Here is a 21,862-nt window from a genome sequence, read left to right as displayed (position 1 = left end):
TGTTCATTCTTACATAAGGTCCTGTAAAAATTAATCGAGATTGATCATGGTGACAGTGGCAGAAGTATCTTAAATATAAAATACTGATGAATACCTCAGTGGCAGAAGTATCTTAAATGTAAAGACTGATGAATATCTCTATTTTCCTTCTTTGATCATTGTCTTCAGTAACTCACATTAACTTTTTCTCATTAAGGAAATCATGGAAGCTTTCTTTTGTTTTCTTTACATTTCAACCTACTTGTTTTTCAAAGTCAGTAAATTGCTAAATTATTCCATTTAACATACCTTATAGTTTGCACATTTCTATTTGAAAGGCTAATCCTCTCACCCTAATGTGATTCCCCCTTTTATAAAGTTTTGCTTTTTACATTGTCAAAATTAAGATCAAATCTGACTTGGTACTTACATGTAAAACATTGTTGCATTTATGATCAAAATGAGTTCACTAAAGTTGACTTGAAGGTAAAGTTACATGGTATGGTAGATTCTTTTGTTCAAATTGCTTCTAGGTTCCTTTTACATTTGCTAAATTAGGTAATTCCATATTTGGTATACAAGTTAATTCACGATTTTTGATTATTGTGTTTGCAAATAATTCCATGTGTTTTTCTTGAACTAGTTATTCTGTTTCTTTTGTATTTTCTTCCTCTGTGATAACAGATATAAGAGCTTATTAATGCTTATTTCAAAATTTTAAAACAAGTCCTAGAGTTTTTGTTGTTTAACAAGACAGGGTTTTGCTCTGTCATTCAGGCTATAGCGCAGTGACACAATCATAGCTCACCGTAGCTTCAAATGCCTGGGCTCAGGTGATCCTCCTGCCTCTGCCTCTGAGATAGCTGGGATTACTGGCCCCAGCCCCTGTGCCTAGGCTAGAGTTTTGATGAAAACTATGTACAATGTAGATTTCATAGAATTTAGAGTTTAAGCATTAATTATACCATATAAGAGTCAAACATCTATATAAATAGTATAATATAAATTCAGAAGTCCATTAGTCTAAATCCCATGTTTTATATAATGGGGTTCTCTATTGAGAATTAGTGAAATTCATGTGCCTGGTAGAACTAACAAATACTCTTCAATGATGGTCACTCAGATAAAGCAAAAACTTTCCTTTTTCATTTAGATCTTGTTTTTTTACTATAAATTTCAAAAGAATTTCTTATTAAATATAAGAAGTGAATCAAAGGAAAACATAAATCATATATATGTATGATTTATATATATATATATAAAGCCTAAAAAGACCTATGAGTTAAAACCTCAGCAAGTGTAAATTAAAGTAAAACAGGTGGAATATAAAAGTACTGATGAGATGGCAAAAAGGAGAGGTTAATGTAATATGGGTTAGTATGGAAAAACCTTCCAAGAGGATGTAAGTTTTGGAATGGGCGTAGGATGGTTGGCATAATCTTATCTCTTGGTCCTTCACACTAGCCTCATGCTAAAGATATATTTTTTTTGTTAAACTAGTATGCATTTTCTAACTTTACCAGGGAGAAATAAAGGAGTCTCATAGAATTCTCTGTGTCATAAGGTTTTCTTTTCTACTGTTATTTTTCCTATTAATCCATTACTGGTTCAGGAGTGGCAGGTAATGGCCAAATTAAAATAACCCTTTGTTTTTTAGCTAAAAATCTCTGAGAAATCTAATTGCATTTCTACATTGAATAATGTCATTGTATTTTCCTGTATCTTCCCTATCCTCCTCTCTCAAGAAACACTGGATACTTTGGAAAAGTGGGTGACTGAAATCTTCTCTCAGATACCAAACAAGTAAGATATCTATTTTCATACATCATACACCTTCAGAGTTAAAGAGACCATTATCTTGTATGCGTTTTCATTTTTACACAGGTGATAGAATTAAGACCTAAACAAACTTAATGAATGTCAAAATCACACAGTTTTTGAGTGGGTAAACTAAGATGACAAGCCAAGTTTCCATAGTTCAAAATTTACAGGCTTGTAAATGTATATAGTAAGCAATAATTCTGAAAAATTTATGCCTCCTTTTACATTTATTTAGAGCTTTTCTGTGATACAAAAGAAAATACTGCCGGGCGCGGTGGCTCAAGCCTGTAATCCCAGCACTTTGGGAGGCCGAGACGGGCGGATCACGAGGTCATGAGATCGAGACCATCCTGGCTAACACGGTGAAACCCCGTCTCCACTAAAAAATACAAAAATCTAGCCGAGCGAGGTGGCGGGCGCCTGTAGTCCCAGCTACTCGGGAGGCTGAGGCAGGAGAATGGCGTAAACCCGGGAGGCGGAGCTTGCAGTGAGCTGAGATCCGGCCACTGCACTCCAGCCCCAGCGACAGAGCAAGACTCTGTCTCAAAAAAAAAAAAAAAAAAAAAAAAAAAAAGAAAATACTATATGAGAGGCAGAAGAATATGCACACTTACATCCCCCTCATTGGGACAGATTGTGTTCTGAAAATTTGTTTTTTTTACGTCAGTTGTTTGGATATTGCACTGGTTTTCCCCATAAAAGAAAGAATCTTTTAGATGATGACTGACTTTCCATACTGCCTGAAAAACTCCTATTTCATATAGTCAAACTAGATATTCTTTTATAAGAAATTGTATGTAGAGTTTCAGTTCAGGATGATATAAACATTTTTTCTCCACCTCAAATTCATCAAAATAGTACAAATATTTAAAAGATACATTACTGCTACAGTTTTGTTACAAAGTTTACAAGAAATTTAATTCTGAAGCAATGAAATCTTTCTTTCCATACCTAGTAGTTTGCATTTTAACAAAATTAATGAAAACATATTTTTTCTTGCATCGGATGAGTAACCTGTGGATTTTCCCAGTTATTCTTCTAATACATAATTATTTGAAATTTATGAAAGAAACTAGCATAAAATGTTAGAATAATTTATAATGACAACTGATTGGTTATTATTGATTTGGCTTTATATGAATTGCCATTGATAATTAGCAGTGCTTTTTGGTATGTAAAGGTAATCAAAAGCATGACAAATTTGTGGGGCTTTTTTTTTTTCTGATTAGAAGTCTTGAGTGTGAACTATGGAAATGTCAAATGTGAAACTTTAATAAAATCAGAGGTGTATTTAATAGAGGAATTAATTAGGTTCTGTCAATCCCTGATGAGCATTAAAAAAAAATCTCATATATTATTCACTAATAACTTTGGTTCCTTAATTAGACAGGTTAAAAATTCTTCAAGGCATTTAATACTAATTTGCATCGACTGTGTTTTGGGAGAAATATTAAAGTTACAATATCTTCAACCAGAGTAGAAGCCCCTAGGAGGGACCAAGTCTTTTAAATACCACAGTGCCTGATATAGTGCTTTACACCTAATAGTCACTCCATGTATAATTGTTGATTTTAAAAATCAACAATTATCTCTAGTTTAAGTTTCTTTCTGAAATGGCTTTGTCTAGGAGGAGAACTGAAATTAAATGGGGCTGATAGAGTCAGTAAATATTGGGGTGAGAGGGGGTCCTTTAAATTCATTCTTCTCTATCTCTTGAGTTGTAAAGACTTTTGAGTTACTGGGCTGAGGCTAAGAACAGATTGTGTAACTGAAGATTTTGTGGCTGTGTTGCCATCTGTTTGTTCATGCCTGAAATGCTTTCCAAGAAGGAGTATATAGAATAGATTATAAATATCTCTCAGTTAGATATCCCTAAAGATATTGCTTATAAAGGCTTTTGCCAATTAAATTTGTATGTATTTGTTTTATTTTCAGTGGGTTACCCAGACCAAACTTTGGCCATTTAACGGATCCATTTGACACACCAGCATTTAACAAACTTTATAGAGGTTTGTGAACCAAAAGTTTAAAACTGTTTGAAATAATTTTGGCACATTCTCCATAACCTAATTGAGGCTGCCAATTTTCATTGAAAATGAGAACACAACAGAAAATACAGCTGGGTTGGAAAGGGAGTAGATGGACAATGGAGATCTAATTAATAATAGATAGCAGATCATTGACTAGCTGCAGATTGTTTGATTCTGGTGCCCTGCTGCTACTTCAGTCTACTTCATGCTTTCTCCTTGCTTTACGTTTCTTCCCTTTTGTTCTCTGTTTTGTTAAATTTCATTCATGTTTCATTTTATTTATATTCTGCTCTTCTTTGCCTTTAAATGAATAAAAATAGAGGAGAGGGAAAACACTTTGGAAATCGTTTCCTTTTTGTGAAAGCAATATTTGCTAAATAAAAATATAAAATGTCAAGAAATGGGAGAAAAATCACCCTTAAATCTTACCATCAAGAGAAGTCATTTGTATCGGATTTCTTTTTTTTGTTTTTTGGAGACAGAGTCTCGCTCTGTTGCCCAGGCTGGAGTGCAATGGCACGATCTCAGCTCACTGCTTCGCCTCCCAGGTTCAAGTGATTCTCCTGCCTCAGCCTCCCGAGTGCAGCGATTACAGGCGCTCACCACTATGCCCAGCTAATTTTTGTATTTTTAGTAGAGACGGGGTTTCACCGCATTGGCCAGGCTGGTCTCGAACTCCTGGCCTCAAGTGATTCACCTGCCTTCACCTCCCACAGTGTTGGGATTACAGGCATGAGCCACCACGTCTGGCCTCCAGATTTCTTTCTGATTTTCTAATAGGTATATTTTCTTAACATAGTTGAGATTAAAATATATATATATAATTCTGTCTCCTGCTTTGTTTCATTTAATAGTATACCTGTAGTAACTGCATAATGAGTTGTGATTACATTACAATTTACTTAACAATTTGCCTATAGTGAATATTGCAGAAACATTCTTAATTCACCATCTCTCTTTTTTTTATTTTTATTTTTATTTTTTTTTATTTTTTTTCCCCATCTCTCTTTCTTGATTCTATCATGGCAGATTTTTTTTTCTCTTTTTACTAATTACTTTAGGTATTCCCTCCTTCTTCAGCCCATTACCAGTCTCTTTCCTTTTCCTTTCCTCTAATCAGTGACTGTTTTATTACACCCTTCAGCTGCTGGCTCCATTCTGTTAATATTAAGCTAACTCTTTCCAGAGACAACTTATTTTTGATTGTATTCTTTCTGGTTTTAGTTTTCCTATTCATAGAATAATAGCATTGGGAAGAATCCTAGAGATACTTTAACCCAACTCACTCATTTTACTATGAGTAAACAGATTCAGAAAGATTTAAATGCAAGTGATTTTCTCAGGTCATATAAGCACATGTAGCAAGATAGGGGTAGGACTGGATTTCAGCCATGGGTCTCCTGACTCCTAGTTTTGTATCCTTTCTTGCAAGAAGAGATCCATACACAGCAGCATTTCATATCCTCATAGTTCTTTTATCCCTGCTTTCTCTACCTCTGAAATCAAATAAAAAAGAAATTTACAAAAACTGCATTATGTGAATTGGAAAATTGGCAAGTTGAAATAATAAGTGCATTGTACTAAACCTTCCCTTGTTTACTGGAAGATAAATATATTGAATTTTAAACATTTTTGTAATATAGTAAAAGTTATAGAGAAACACTTATATCTGTTTTTCTGGAAAATATTTTTGTTTAGTTGTTCCAATCAGAAAAATTCATGCTCTGACCATCACATGGGCACTTCCTCCTCAACAGCAACATTACAGGTAAGAGTTTAAGGGAAAATTTACTTCATTAGAACCAAGTGAGAATCACTTTTAAAGCATGCTAAATGGTTTAAGTTTGGGGGTTCTGAATTTATAAACGGCAATACAGTAAACCTGGAACTTGATTACTCCGGGAGCTTTCAAGCCTTGCTATGTATTTTACTATTTTTTGGATATAAAAACTAGAGCTTTCTCAGTTATAGTGGCCTTTCTTAAGTCTTTGAAATTAAGTGTTCAGTGTGAATGCTAACTTTTGTAATTTGTTTTGATCTTGTCAAAAGTAAAGTTAAATAATTTGGGCCTGGCAGACTGGCCAACATGGCAAAACCCTGTCTCGACTAAAAATATCAAAAAACTAGCCAGGCATGGTGACACACACCTGTAATCCCAGCTACTCAGGTGGCTGAGGCATGAGAATTGTTTGAACCTGAGAGGTGGAGGTTGCAGTGAGTTGATATTGCGCCACAGCACTCCATCCTGGGTGACAAAGCAAGACTGTGTCTCAAAATAATAATAATTTGGACTGGTAATATGACTAGGGTACATAAATCCCAAGGATTTACTCCTCTGAATTAGGGCAGGTTTATGCAAATTAGGAAAGGATTTCTACTTGTCTATATAGTTATCTTATATGAGCAGTGTAGCATGGGCCAGAGAGTTATTTAAGATAAGCATCAGTCAATGTCTACAAATGCTTTTCTAATTAGAAATACATGCTAATCAACTGGTAAAAATTTAACTTTTTTGGGAGGGGGATGGGGCTCAAGCAGTCCACCCACCGTGGCCTCCCAAAGTGCTGAGATTACAGACATGAGCCACCGTGCCCAGCCAAATTAATATTTTAAACAAAGTTGTATGGGCTTTAAGGATTGCTTAACATAGTTGAAAATCATATCTTGACTTTCAAGAATTTACAGAATTTAACTGTGTAACCTAATTAAATTTTCTCATATATACAGAAATATACAGAAAACTAAATTTTTTTCTGTATGTCTTTGTGGTAAGAATACTTTTAATAAAATTACAGTAGAAGCCAGTGGGAAAGACAGTTTGAACAGCATGTGCACAATTACTCGGACTATTATATTATTAGTATGAGATAAAGCATTTTTATACTTGTTATTGCATTTTCATGAAAACTCAGTAAGTAGTTGGGCAAGTGAAGAGAAAAAGAATACAGTTCAGTATCTTGCTCAAGGTCATGATTTACTTAAAGGAAAAACTAAAACTAGAACCAAGATTTTCTGACCCTTTGAGCCACACATTTCACTTTACCACAGAGCCCAATATAGTACCAAAAGCTTTACAGTGATTCATACCTATATTAGGTTCTAAACCGATAAGGAATCTACATTTCATTTTGGGGAAAGCAAAAAGATTTATCATGACAGCAGGTAAGTTTGGTGTCCAAGAGAAAAAGTAGTGCCCTTAAATTTTGGGATGATTGTGTACTCTTCAGTAATCTCCAATGAAAGAGTTAATTTTACTATATTTTCTGTTTTTATCTTCCTGCTATTAAATTAATTACAATTTCATGTTTAGTGGACATATGTGAGAATAAGTTTATGATTATATTTTCAGATTATTGTAGCCTTAGAGGTAAGATTTTCTGGTGTATTTATACCTTTTTTTTTTCTTCTAACCATTAAATTTTTTTAAAAGGGTGAAGCCACTTCATTATATATCCTGGCTGGTTGGACATGAAGGCAAAGGCAGCATTCTTTCTTTCCTTAGGAAAAAGCAAGTATTCAATTAATAAGTATTTTCAGTATAGCAATCTCTGAAAAATAATAGACAATAAGTATTATATAATGCATTCTTTTACTTTAGCTGCCAGGAAGCCTGGAATAAGATTTAATGCTTAATTATAGTCATTTTAATAACTTACATTATTTTAATGTCCATATTATATTTGTGTATTTCCTTGTAAGCTACTTTTTAGCCCATTGTTGGAAGTTATTTGTACACAAAATTTTTAAAAAATCATAAATGAAAGTAATAGATTCCAGAATTACATAAAAGAATTAGCTCTAATCAATTATTTATATTTGACTGAATGGTAAAGAAATCAATTATTTAAATGCTATGGATTTCCAGGTTTTCCCAGCCCCAAACCTGGACTTTAATGAAAACTTCATTGGGTAGGTAAATCATAATTAATAGGTGGGACTGCAAATGGTATATGCAGCCATGTTAGCAGAATGTTTCCTGAGCATTAAAGCACATGTTTAAGTCACCTATAGCTCAATAATAGAAATATAATTTTATAATCAGGACTAATATATTAAAGTAATTCCTTGTTTGATTTTTCTATAAATGAAATAGTATGAGAATGGAAGGATAGATGAGAAATTTAAATAAGTATTTTTAAGACACTTGTGTGTACTAGAACATTCAAAGAAAACTAAGGGCAGAGTTAACTATAAAATAATAAACTAATGATATTGGGTTCATATGTACCTTACACAATATATGCTATATGCTTTGAGCTGTGCACAACCTTTCTACCTTAATGAGCTTTATTAGAATTTCAGACTCTATTCTGGTGCCCTCTCTTTGTAACTTTTCAGAATTAATCTAGTCAGGGAAAGGTATAGTCTCATTGCTTGTTTCTTAGACAACCTATGTAGGTTAGCTAACAGCCTTAAAGACCTCACTTGACATTCGATGTAAGTATGTATTAGAAGTGTCTTAAGGCCTCTCCTAGGAGTCAGGTTCAAAAATGGGGAGGCTGGGCGCGGTGGCTCTCGCCTGTAATTCCAGCACTTGGGAGGCTGAGGTGGAGGATTGCTTGAGCCCAGGAGTTCGAGACCAGCCTGGGCAACATTGTAAGACCCTGTCTTTATTTAAAAAAAAAAAAAAAAGAAGGTAAGCAAATTGCTTTCCAGCAGCCATCATTTTAATGCTTTGTGCTGTTCTCTTCAAAAGGAATGGTTTTCGCTTAATAAAGCTGTTAATGTTTTACTATGTTGCCATATCTGTTCATATTTGCATTAAACAAAGACTGTTATTTCCTTCTGGTGATTCCTAAATGTATCACAATTCCTTGGGAGGCCTTGTGCTTTTAAAATTTGCACTTTTAGATTTACTGTTGGAAAGTATATGTTTACATCAAAGGCTGAGGTTTCCAAATTTTACATAGAAAGCCTCTATATTTTGTTAATTTGAATGTCTGTAGACTGCCAATCCAGGAACATTGATTGGGTTAATTTTTTCCCCACCTGTAGATGCTGGGCTCTTGCACTGTTTGGTGGAAATGGTGAGACGGGATTTGAGCAAAATTCTACTTATTCAGTGTTCAGCATTTCTATTACATTGACTGATGAGGGTTATGAACATTTTTATGAGGTAAATAATTCAAACTGACTTGTTTTTTCCTTTTACCTAGGTATCCTTTTATGCAAAAGACTAATTTGGATGTTTTGTTTTCAGGTTGCTTACACTGTCTTTCAGTATTTAAAAATGCTGCAGAAGCTAGGCCCAGAAAAAAGGTAATAAACACTTCTTGGAATGAGGCCAGGAGCCAGTCCTGGTATATCTGAGGCTTCAGGCTGCCAGTAGACATGCTTCAGTCTTGCCTTGACGGTTTTTCAGGCATTTTCTGCTGTTTCCTTTATTGTCTCCATATCCTTATCCCTCTACATGTGAGTGTACGCTAAGGCTTTACACATATGTGGCCAGTCCCTTTATTTTCATGCTTCTCTTTTATTGTTGATGCTTCTATTGAGAAATTTTTAAACTTTTATTCTAGATTCAGGGGTATACGTGCAGGTTTGTTATATAGGTAAACTTGTGTCACGGTGGTTTGTTGTACAGATTATTTTGTCACCCAGGTACTAAATCTACTACCCAATAGTTATCTTTTCTGGTCCTCTCTCTCCTCCCGCCCTTCTCCCTCAAGTAGGCAGAAATTTTAATGTATCTTCTAATTATAGTTTTCTCCTTCACAGAATTTTTGAAGAGATTCAGAAAATTGAGGATAATGAATTTCATTACCAAGAGCAGGTACTGGAAGTCAAATTCTTTTTGCATGTTATCTGTGACTGAGTTGAAACTGGTGTCGACATTGTACCTCTTTTTGAAAGTGTCAGTGGAGTTTTAATTCTGTCATTCTGTGTCATGTGAGTCTCTAGATGTCCTTGAAGCTAGCTGAAAATTAACTATTAGGTTTTTGAGTATTTATATTGAGTAAGATAAGGCAGTGAGAGGATTAAGCAGATGATACAGATCATGTTGTGTGGTAATCATTTATCTACATAGTCATCCCTCTATCCCTTCAACAAACATTCATGGAGACTTGTTATGGTATTTAATATTTTGGGAATTCAAATATTGTGAAGACATTCTATAAGGTAATTTATATTTACCATGTATAATGTTAGAAATATTGTGCTTTGGAATTCAGGGGAAGGAGAGCATTTTCCTTGATTGAAATAGGCTCACAGGCTGGGCACTGTGGTTCATGCCTGTAATCCAAGCATTTTGGGAGGTCAAGCAGGCAGGTTGCTTGAACCCAGGAATCTATTAAAGGACTGGGCAGTGTGGTGTTTTGGGAAGCGTATTGGATGTGTTATGAGGTCACAGTTCTGATGTCTACTTTGCCTGTCGTTTACTCACTGTGTGACCTTAGGCAAGCCATCTAGCCATCTCGTCAGGAAAAATCCGACTATGTTTCCTCATTGTAAAACATGGGACTGGAACTACTTGGTATCTGAAGGATCTGTCAGTTTTAACAGTCTGTGTATCTGGGTGCTCGGTAAATACTTGAATTGACTGTGTTCCTCTGGAAAAATATTTCCATTTCATGTATCAGTGAACCGGTGGTCATTCTTTCAGTTTTTTTTTTTTTTTTTTTTTTTTGAGACGGAGTCTCGCTCTGTCGCCCAGGCTGGAGTGCAGTGGCTGGATCTCAGCTCACTACAAGCTTCGCCTCCCGGGTTCACGCCATTCTCCTGCCTCAGCCCCCCGAGTAGCTGGGACTACAGGCGCCCGCCACCTCGCCTGGCTAGTTTTTTGTATTTTTTAGTAGAGACGGGGTTTCACTGTGTTAGCCAGGATGGTCTCGATCTCCTGACCTCGTGATCTGCCCCTCTCGGCCTCCCAAAGTGCTGGGATTACAGGCTTGAGCCACCGCGCCCGGCCATTCTTTCAGTTTTAAATTGCAATAATGTTTTTATGAATATACTTTTTTATCTCAAGACTTTTATCTGACACTCACATTTTAATTATTTTGAAATTTAAATTAGAGACAGGGTCTTGCTATGTTGCCCAGGCTTGCCTCGAACCGGGCTTAAGCTGTCCTCCCGCATTGGCCTCCCAAAATGCTAGGGTCACAGGCATGAGCCACCTTGCCTGGCTAACACATTTTTTTTTTTTTTTTTGAGACAGTCTCGCTCTGTCATCCAGGCAGGAGTGTGAGTGTGGTGGCACAATCTTGGCTCACTGCAACCTCCACTTCCTGGGTTCAAGGGATTCTCCTGCCTCAGCCTCCCGAATAGCTGGGACTATAGGCATGAGCCACTGTGCCTGGCCCAACACACCTTGATTTCTACATTTGCCTTCCAGGGGATATTTGTCACTGTCTGGAGACATTTTGGTTGTCACAACTCAGGGTGGGGTGTGGGGTGCTCCTGGGATCCAGTGAAGCCAGGGATGCTGCTAAATGTCCTGCATTGATTTGATTCATGCTTTTTACAAGTAGTTTTTAGATGATAGTGCTGTAGTGATAGGTCACCTGCCTTTATTGCTCACATAGTCATGTGGGGCACTTAACTGGTAAACAGACATTCATAGTTCAGTGTGGTAATTGCTATCATTAAGAGGCTGTGATAATGACTAGAACCTAATGGGTTATAGGGCTCAGAATGATGCATGAGGGGTATGAGTTTAAGCTCCCTAAGGGAGTAGCTATGGCTATATTTTCTTAGAATTTTTTTTTTTTTTTTGGAGATAGGGTCTCGCTCTGTTACCCACACTGGAGTACAGTGGCACGATCTCGGTTCGCTGAAGCCTCAACCTCCTGGGCTCAAGCAACCCTCCCACCTCAGCTCCCAAAGGAGCTGGCGCTACAGGTGCACACCGCCACACCCAGCTTATTTTTGCATTTTTTGTAGAGACAGGGTTTTGCCATGTTGCCCAGGCTGGTCTCAAGTAATCCAACCACCTCTGCCTCCCAAATGCTAGGATTACAGGCGTGAGCCACTGTGTCCAGCCTACTGAGCATCAGATTCTTAAGCTGCAATTATATCTCGTTATATGTGTTCAGAAGCTTTTGGTTTCATTGTTAATAAGAAAGGGAGAAAGTATTTGTATCTTGTGGTAAATCAAATATAATAATGGAGAAGTACTAGTGTGAAATAATTTACTTCTTTACAGACAGATCCAGTTGAGTATGTGGAAAACATGTGTGAGAACATGCAGCTGTACCCACTGCAGGACATTCTCACTGGAGATCAGCTTCTTTTTGAATATAAGCCAGAAGTAAGTAGGTTTATATGTCTAAAACTTACTTTTAGGGGAAGAGGAGGGTGAGAAAGTACGCAGATGTATTTAAGAACCATGGGAACGAAGAAAACTTAGTTATATTTAGTCAGGATTTTTGTTTGTTTAAACAGAAGTATCAATAGTTTTGTGAATAATTTCTCATGTTTCTTTTACATAATTAAGTTTTAATATAAGAGGAGAAAATCAAAATCAGTACTTGTTAGGTACTATTTTAATAATTTTCAAATGTTGAAACATCTACTGAAATTAGTTGAAGTGATTCCTAAGAAGTATGTGGTTTCCCTGTAAAAAGTACTTAGTTGTTTAGCTTACCTTTTAATTCAGTTGCAGAGTTGGGACAGTTAAATTTTTAATCATTTTGAAAATATTTATAAGAAAACTTAAAGGTTCCCTGAATTAGAAACATATGACTCAGGGATAATGTTACATGCCAATGAATTGTTGGTCAGGGTCATTCCTTCACTAGTGGAGAATAAGTCATTTTGTTTCATACAGGATAGCAGGCGTCAACCAGAGGTGACTTTTGCCTTCCAGGGGATATTTGTCACTGTCTGGAGACATTTTGGTTGTCACAACTCAGGGCGAGGCGTGGGGTGCTCCTGGGATCCAGTGGGTAGAAGCCAGGGATGCTACTAAATGTCCTATAATGCAGAAGTCAGGATCCTACAATAGTTATCTGACCCAAGATGTTAGTAGTGCTGAGACTGAGAAATTATAACATAGGACATTCCTTGAGAAATTTTAGCATAGACATTCCTAAACTATTAATTTTAAAGAGGACAGGGAAAGGTAAAGGAGGAGGGAACAACCACACATTCTTGCCATGTCACTAGGATGGTTGTGCCCGGTACGGGCTGGTTGTTTTTTTTTCTGAACCACCATTTGTTGTTTTATGCTTCAATAAATGGTGTTTAAGTAGTAGTTAGGGTTCCAAACCAAGCCACAAAATTCTGTTTAGTCCTTATTGTAGCTGGAGGATTATTGAAGGAGGCCCTACCTTGGCAGTGTTTTACTGATTCCTGGATATGAAGTGATGTAAAAGATAGCTGTTAGGAGCATAGTCCTTGGTAGCATGTACAAATTGAGTTAGAACTCCACTTTTGCCACTTCTAGCTGTGTATTATTCTGTACAAGTTACATAATCTTTAACCGAGCAAATTACTTAACCATCACCCTCTGAAGCTGACTGTTATTTTGTGTAAATCAGCCTGTCTTAGGATTGTTTTTAGGAATAAATGAAATAATGTGTGTTAAATACTTCCTCGCTCACAGTGGAAGCTTAGTAGTAAAGGATAGCTGTTTTTACTGCTAATGCTGATAATATATAGGATTTAAGATAAACACTGTTTAAAGCATTATCAAGAACATACTTGATATTTGCCAACTATACCTCAATAAAGTAGGAAAAAAGGTTCTGAAACACTGATGAGACTTTGTAAATGAGGGTGTTCATGAACTGTAGGTATTTTTATGAGCATAGATCTTGGAGGTACCTAACAATGTGATTTTTGCCTTTTTAACAGACATTTATTAGGTTGAAATTGTGTATATCTCTTTCCCCTCTTCCCACTTCACTAGGTCATTGCTGAAGCCTTAAATCAGCTAGTTCCTCAAAAAGCAAATCTTGTTTTACTGTCTGGTGCTAATGAGGGAAAATGTGACCTCAAGGAGAAATGGTTTGGAACTCAGTATAGTATAGAAGGTAAAATATTTTAACAGTTGTCTTACATTTAGGTATATTTAACTTACCTGGAAATGTTTAATAATTTCATGGTTCTACAGGGGGAAGAAAGTATAATTTTTTTAAAAGTTCACTTTGAAATGACAATTACTTATACTACTGCACAGGAAGTTATTTTCTGCTATGTTTATGTTTACTAACTAGTGAAAAAATTCTGTTATCTTGGTATTTTAGGGGCAGAGTTTTGACTTAGTTTTTGAAAAATGCTTCTCAAATGTCAGTGCGCATTTTTGTCACCTGGAGATATTACTAAAATACAGATTATGATTCAGAGGGTTTGGGTAGGGCCTGAGATTCTGTATTTCTCTTTTTCTTTCTTCTTTTTCTTTTCTTTTCTTTTTTTTTGAGACGGAGTTTTGCTCTTGTCCAGGCTGGAGTGCAATGGCACGATCTTGGCTCACTGCAACTTCTTCTGCCTCCTGGGTTCAAGCAGTTCTCCTGCCCCTGTCTCCTGAGTAGCTGGGATTACAGGCATACGCCTGGCTCATTTTGTATTTTTGTATTTTTAGTAGAAACCTTTCTGGGGTTTCACCATGTTGGTCAGTCTGGTCTCGAACTCCTGACCTTAGGTGATCCACCCACCTCAGCCTCCCAAAGTGTTGAGATTACAATTGTGAGCCACCGTGCTCTGCCAGATTCTGCATTTCTGACAATCTCCCAGGTGATGCCAGTGCTGCTGGGACCACACTTTTGAGTAGCACGATTCTAGAATGCCTGGATATGTGTCAGTCACAGTTTTCCTGAGAAAGGAGAATTGATTTGTAGGCCAGCTGATAACTAGTTTATTATTAAGAGAATGTTGAACATTGCATTGTTTATTGGGTCAGTTTATTTTTCTCCTTTACAGATATTGAAAACTCTTGGGCTGAACTGTGGAGTAGTAATTTCGAATTAAATCCAGATCTTCATCTTCCAGCTGAAAACAAGTACATAGGTCAGCAAAATAGCAATTTTTATACATAATCCATCCATGTGCTAATAGGCACCTGTATAGCACATTATATTTTACAGCATATCATAGGAATTTATATTTGAGATTCCCAGTAACATTCTGAGGTTGGCATTACTATTTTCTTACTTTTCCAAATGAGAAAACTGGGGGTCAGAAAAGCAAAGTGACTGGTACAAGACTGTTCAGTTGGTGAATGAGAAACCAGGACTTAAACACAGATCTTGGGACTCTGAAGTTTATGCTTTATCCTGTATAGCGTAGCTGATTCTTCCATACCAGTCTCCTTAGGGATTGCCATTATCTTTCCAGATTGTTCTATTGCTTTTCAAACTGCAGGTGGCAGCCCATTAGAAGGTTGTGAAGTCAATGCAATAGATTGTAAGATCAATGTAATGAGCCATGAAAGCATTAAAAAATCAGTTAGAATAGAAAATAGCAAAATGTTTCATTGCATGTAGAAAGAATGTTATTTTAAGAACTTTTGTTTCAGATGTCTGCCTATCTGTCTACTAGCTTGCAGTGGAAAACATATTTCTAAGTGAGTTGCAGAAAAAAATAATTGAAAGCTACTAATCCTAGGTCAAAGGTTTTAGAGTTGCTTATAACTGTAATTTACTTAGAACACTGTATTTCCCAGCCATTCATTACATGTCTAAGTATATACCCAAAATAGTTGAAAACAGGTACTCAAACAAATACATGGACCTTCATGTTCACACAGCACTGTTCACAATACTCAAAAGAGGGAAACAGCCCAAATGTCCCATCAGTGGATGAATGTATAAACAAATTGTGATGTATACATACTTTAAAATATTACTCATAAAAAATATAGTACTGATATATGCTATAATGGGGAAGAACCTTGCAAACATCAAACTAGACACAAAAGGTCACAGATAAGTCCATTTATACGAAATGTTCAGAATAGATAAATCCGTAGAGACAGAACATAGATTGGTGATTGATAGGGGCTGAGGTGAGTGGTAATGAGGAGCAATCCTTTAAGGCGTAGGGGGTTTCCTTTTGGGGTGAGGAAAATGATTTGGAACTAGCTAGAAGTGGTAGTTGCACAACATTGTGAATGCTTCTGAATTGTTCACTTTTAAATAGCTAAGTTTATGTTATGTGAATCTGCCTTCCATTAGGAAAAAAAAGCCTTTTAAAAAAAGTATTAGCCAAGTGCTGTGGCTCATGCCTGTAATCCCAAGCACTTTGAGAGGCCAAGGCGGGCACATCACCTGAGGTCAGGAGTTCGAGACCAGCCTGAGGAACATGGAGAAACTCCGTCTGTACTAAAAAATACAAAATTAGCTGGGCATGGTGGCGCATGCCTATAATCCCAGCTACTTGGGAGGCTGAGGCAGGAGAATCACTTGAACCCAGGAGGCCGAGGTTGCAGTGAGCTGAGATTGCACCATTGCACTCCAGCCTGGGCAACAAGAGTGAAACTCCGTCACACACACACACACATACACACACACACACACACACACACTATTATCTATGTTAGACATTTCAGTTTCACATCTTGAACTGTAAATAATCTAAACAACCCAGTTAGCTTATTATTTTAGTTTTTTGAGTTAGGGTTTCACTCTCTTGCCCAGGTTGAAGTGCAATGGCATGATCATGGCTCACTGCAGCCTTGACCTGCTGAACTCAAGCAGTCCTCCTGTGTCGGCCTCCTGAGTAGCTGGGATTACATGTGTGCACCACAATGCCCAGCTAATTTTTAATTTGTTTCTAGAGATGTGGTCTCTCTATGTTGCCCAGGCTGGTCTCAAACTCCTGGCTTCAAGTGATCCTCCTGCTTCAGCCTTGTAAAGTGTTGGGATTACAGGCATGAGCTACCATGCCTACCAAATCCAGCTGTTTTACATAAATATAGCAAGTACTCAAATTTTAAAAATCAGCTATTTTTCATCTGTGTGTTGATGAAACTTGTTTTAATTAACCAAAAGGAAGAGTTTGACTTTGTTTGAGCAGAACAATTTTGTAACTTTTCAAATGTATAGCGTAAGGTTGGTAAAAGGCATTCTCATGAATTAATGGATTGTTTCATAAATTGGTTTATGAAACTATCCTGACTAAAGGCTCCTCTCTCAGTTAAAATTGTCTTTAAGAAAGGGAATGAAGCAGAATGTGTAGCAATCGGAATCAGTTCTTGGGAAATTCCAGATCTTTAGAGTTTATTTACTTTAAGACCAACATAGTTTTCCCTTCAGTATTGGTCTACTAATTTAATGTATTTCTAGTATTTGAATTTGGCTTATTTTTGCCACACAGAAAAGTTACTTAGACTCCTGAAGCCAATAACAGATTACTGGGACTCCTGCTGCAATACTCGAGTAAATTATTATTATCTTCTTTTGTTAGCCACGGACTTTACGTTGAAGGCTTTCGATTGCCCTGAAACAGAATACCCAGTTAAAATTGTGAATACTCCACAAGGTTGCCTGTGGTATAAGAAAGACAACAAATTCAAAATCCCCAAAGGTAAAATGTTGCCTTCCTGTTACTTCCCTGCTGAATTCCAGTGTTCTCTTTAGATGCTCTGTTTGACATGTGATAATCTACTTGCTATTTTGGTCCTCCTTTGTGGAGGAGGCTAGGGCTGGGTGCCTCTATCAGCCACCTTGAAGCCCTCTCACCCTCCCTAAAAGGAGTAAAATAAGTAAAACAAATATTTCTCCACTTTGCAGCAACTTGTTTCCCCTGTGTGTATCACCTCCTTCTCTTTCCCCCTTCGATTTGAAGACCTTTTCTAGGCTCATCCACCAGATTTACACTGTGCTCCTGTGTTGTCGCAGAAATCCTTGTGGACTCCAGTGTCCAGGAAATGAACATTTAAGGCTAGAATGAAATTGTTTGTAGGTTTTTTTTTGTTGTTGTTGTTGTTTTTTTTGAGACGGAGTCTCGCTCTGTTGCCCAGGCTGGAGTGCAGTGGCCAGATCTCAGCTCACTGCAAGCTCCGCCTCCCGGGTTTACGCCATTCTCCTGCCTCAGCCTCCCGAGTAGCTGGGACTACAGGCGCTCGCCACCTCGCCCGGCTAGTTTTTTTTTTTTTTTTTTTTTGTATTTTTTAGTAGAGACGGGGTTTCACCGTATTAGCCAGGATGGTCTCGATCTCCTGACCTCGTGATCCGCCCATCTCGGCCTCCCAAAGTGCTGGGATTACAGGCTTGAGCCACCGCGCCCGGCCCTGTAGGTTTTTTTCTGTCAACTAAATGAAAGCAGACCCAGGTATTTGACCATCTTAAGGAATTGGTGTTATATGAACATTGTTTTTAAAAAGAGATAAGAATACACAAAGGAATTATTCAAAGACATAATAGATAGCCTAGTCCAGCATTACAAATGTGAAATCCCCACCAACTGCCTCCTTCTACCATTTTGTTTTCAGCATAAAGGAAGCATAGTATAGAGTTAAGTAGACTCTAAAGTCCTTATCTTTAATGCTGTGGCCCTAACTGTGTTGCTTCTTACTGTTCTGTTCTCAAACATGGCATAAGGAACTTATTGAAGCCACATGGAATCATAGGCTGGGTGCTCTTGTATGTCCTTTAACCCATATCCCCAACCTCAAAACACAACTGTATTGTAGCTCTGTGGGATTCTTAAGTTTATTGGGAAGTTATTTTCATTATTTGTTTTGAATAACTTACGAGTTTCTAAAAACCTCCTTAAATTCAGTTTCCTTGGAAAGCCTCTGCTATAAATTTGTGTGAATGTTGGGGTTTTTCCCTTAATGTTCTTAACATCTGTGCTCTAAGAATTTTTCCTGACTGAAGCTATTAATAAATACGAGTATTTATAGGCCTCTCTGTGTATCTGCCCATGGGCATGTGTCTGGTCTTCCCATAGATTAAAGAGTGCCTTCTGGAACTCGTTATTTGGAATGGTAAATACTGATTTTTAAAGACCCTTAAGAATAAAGATGTAATGAGGATTTAAGGATTAATAGTTTATTTCAGAATTAAAAATATCTATATTAGGGGAAAATAACAGATGTATAAAATATTTGAGACCCCTAACCTTTTCTGTCTATGGTCTTTTTTCTTTCAGCATATATACGTTTCCATCTAATTTCACCCTTGATACAGAAATCTGCAGCAAAGTAAGCAATTGTCTTTTTTTCTGGAAAATATATTTTTTAGTTATTGAAAAACTATTTTGTTTCATTCTACATCATTCTGTCATTTTCTCTATCCATATTTGAGCTATGTTGCTGATTTATGTATTTTTTTCTGTGCTCCAAACAAGTTATTTGTATTATTACCAAACATTAAAATGGAACTGTGGCTGTTGCATTACCAGCGTCCATTGGTAAAACATGCTGATAGTGTAGACTAGAGCAATTAGTTCCCAATTACTGGATGGGGAAAAGTCCTTAAAGATCAGTTTGGGTGACTGTCCAGTCTATAATGAGACTGATGGATCTGTTGATTCTGTATTTGTAGAATACCAAGGAATGTGATTGTTCCTGTTCTTAGCAAATCCCTTATATATTTATGTAGATAGCTTTCATTGTGGGAGGCCAGAGAGCCTAAAATATATCTGAACATAGGAAATACTTGGGAAATGTTGGTGCATTTCTTCTTTCTTTTCCTACTTAACTGTAAAATCCAAACTTAAAATGACAAGCAGCACTAGAATTTGTTAATATTCACTCTAAAAAATGCATTCCCATACCTCATATTTTTAATCAGTCAGAATGCCTAGGCTTGGAGGGTAGACAGAGCCTTCAGGCCAGTGCTGCTGATGCCTATTCCATTTACCTCATTGTACAATATAAATATTATCATTTTGTATGTGTACATGATGTGAAAAAGATTGGGAAGCACTGCTGAAGGTAGGAATTCTATAATACACCTCTGAAACTGAATCCTGAGTAAGCTGTATTACCTTTGAACTCAGCATACAGTTTTACATTCTGGAGTAGAGAATTTATACTCTCTAAAAATGAAGCTGCTTACTCTAAATTGAAACAAATCTATTTCCTGTGTCTTTCTTACCAATTAAAGATGCCATTTGCATTTTGTACTTCTTAGTGTGGTCCTCTTTGATATCTTTGTCAATATCCTTACGCACAACCTTGCGGAACCAGCTTATGAAGCAGATGTGGCACAGCTGGAGTACAAACTGGTAGCTGGAGAACATGGTTTAATTATTCGAGTGAAAGGATTTAACCACAAACTACCTGTAAGTACAAGTACTCTGTTTTCCTTGGAGAGAGCATTAAAATACCATATTTATGTAGAGGTGTGTGCATGGGATGCTGTACAGAGAAAGAAATGTTTATTAATGTGGATTATCTTGAATATTCTTGGTTGATGACAGCTATTCTGTGACTGACTATACATAAGAACAACATATGTTTTATTAATTACTGGCAGTGCATGGGATTATAGCCCATGCTTCAGGATTGATTTCACTTGCCTTTGCTGTCAGTTTCTCCACAACCAACACTGGCATTTAGGATTGGTTCTAGCTGAATTTTTTACCATACAGGAATAACCTTTTTTTTTTTTTTTTGAGACAGATACTCACTCTATCACCCAGACTGGAGTGCAGTGGTGTGATCTTGGCTCACTGCAACCTCCACCTCCCGGGTTCAATCAGTTCTCATGCCTCAGCTTCCTGAGTAGCTGGGACTACAGGCACGTGCCACCACACCCAGCTAGTTTTTATATTTTTAGTAGAGATGGGGTTTCTCCATGTTGGCCAGGCTGGTCTCGAACTCCTGACCTCAAATGATCTGCCTGCCTCAGCGTCTGAAAGTGCTGGGATTATAGGCATGAGCCTCCATGCCGGCTGTGGAATAACAAATTTGACTGGTGTTTTGCCTGAAATAGAGTAGAACTCAAATGCTTGTGCCCTTACTTCCTCATCTTATGCGCCTTCTCGTTGTTTCAAGTATGTGTGTCTTGTTTCCCTTCTAAGTTGATGAACCATTTTGAAACAGGGTCTGTATCATGTCAGTTATTAATCTCTTAGTGAGGAATATGTTCCAGTATTGCTTCATCAAAAACTTCTTAAGAGGAGGGAAAAATAATGGGTTGTTAGCTAAGAGAGTTAGATTACTGAATACCAGGTAAAGTAATATAATATGCTCAATAATAAATTTTATGTCTAGGTTTCTTGGGTAGAATATACATTATATTAAGATTTAGGGAAATAGGTTTATACAAGAAAATTTTTAGAGGAAAGGACCTGCCAGAAAGACCCGTGCTAGGTGGTAACAGCCTTCATCTTGCAAAAACCCAAGAGAAGAGTATAGCTCTCACCTTTTTATGTCTTTTCCCTTCTCCATCTCCCCATGGAGCAAAGATTGGTCTCAGAAGGAGACGCCATGGAATATTTTACTTTGTCAACCTTCTAAGTCCTAAGTATAATGTAGCTTAAGTTTCAAGCAGATTAAAGCCTAATTCAGTGGTTGTCATTTGGAAAATATGTTTTAGAATTACCTGGAGAGCTTATTAAAAATACAAACCATGGAAAAGTATTTGATGTTCTTGAATTTGTGAGGCTTACTTAGCCTTGATATTAAAACCTAATATAGAACATATATGTATGTATGTATGTATGTATGTATAGAAAACTAAATATCAATTTTATCTGTAGAATATAGATGTAAACTTTCTAAAAATTTGAAAATTAAATCCAGTTTAGCAAAAAGAATAAGTACCAGGAATGCTAGGGTTGTGGAATATTAGGAAATTGATGATCATAAGTCACCATAACACAAGTCAAAGGAGAACCACTGTATGAATATAGTGATAAATGGTGATAAATCATTTGATAAATTTGAGTTGGCATTCCTAATACATAGGAATGGAGGAAATTACTTAAGTATGAAAACCTCGGCCTGGTGCGGTGGCTCACGCCTGTAATCCCAGTGCTTTGGGAGGCTGAGGCGGTCGGAGGTCAGGAGATCGAGATCCTAACACAGTGAAACCCCGTCTCTACTAAAAATACAAATATTTGCCGGGCGTGGTGGCAGCGCCTGTAGTCTCAGCTACTCGGGAGGCTGAGGCAGGAGAATGGTGTGACCCTGGGAGGTG

General features: G+C 37.1%; 1 protein-coding gene across 4 annotated transcripts in view; it reads left to right on the top strand.

The window, feature by feature from the left end:
• NRDC (nardilysin convertase) overlaps window positions 1-21,862 on the top strand; it is a 93,637-nt gene that overhangs the window by 59,190 nt on the left and 12,585 nt on the right. For all 4 annotated transcript variants that reach the window (XM_010370417.1, XM_010370416.1, XM_030942861.1 and 1 more), the window contains 13 exons: window positions 1,725-1,782; window positions 3,736-3,809; window positions 5,529-5,598; window positions 7,261-7,338; window positions 8,826-8,946; window positions 9,031-9,089; window positions 9,549-9,603; window positions 11,974-12,078; window positions 13,681-13,804; window positions 14,691-14,777; window positions 17,175-17,294; window positions 18,864-18,915; window positions 19,850-20,000. In XM_010370417.1, coding sequence (XP_010368719.1) covers window positions 1,725-1,782; window positions 3,736-3,809; window positions 5,529-5,598; window positions 7,261-7,338; window positions 8,826-8,946; window positions 9,031-9,089; window positions 9,549-9,603; window positions 11,974-12,078; window positions 13,681-13,804; window positions 14,691-14,777; window positions 17,175-17,294; window positions 18,864-18,915; window positions 19,850-20,000 — 1,154 coding nt within the window. The remainder of the gene's footprint in view (window positions 1-1,724; window positions 1,783-3,735; window positions 3,810-5,528; window positions 5,599-7,260; window positions 7,339-8,825; window positions 8,947-9,030; window positions 9,090-9,548; window positions 9,604-11,973; window positions 12,079-13,680; window positions 13,805-14,690; window positions 14,778-17,174; window positions 17,295-18,863; window positions 18,916-19,849; window positions 20,001-21,862) is intronic.

Source organism: Rhinopithecus roxellana, chromosome 12 (genome assembly GCF_007565055.1).
Source record: "Rhinopithecus roxellana isolate Shanxi Qingling chromosome 12, ASM756505v1, whole genome shotgun sequence".
In the NCBI taxonomy this organism is placed as follows: domain Eukaryota; kingdom Metazoa; phylum Chordata; class Mammalia; order Primates; family Cercopithecidae; genus Rhinopithecus; species Rhinopithecus roxellana.
Note: the sequence above shows the minus strand (reverse complement) of the source record. Positions and strands in the feature narration are given on the sequence as shown.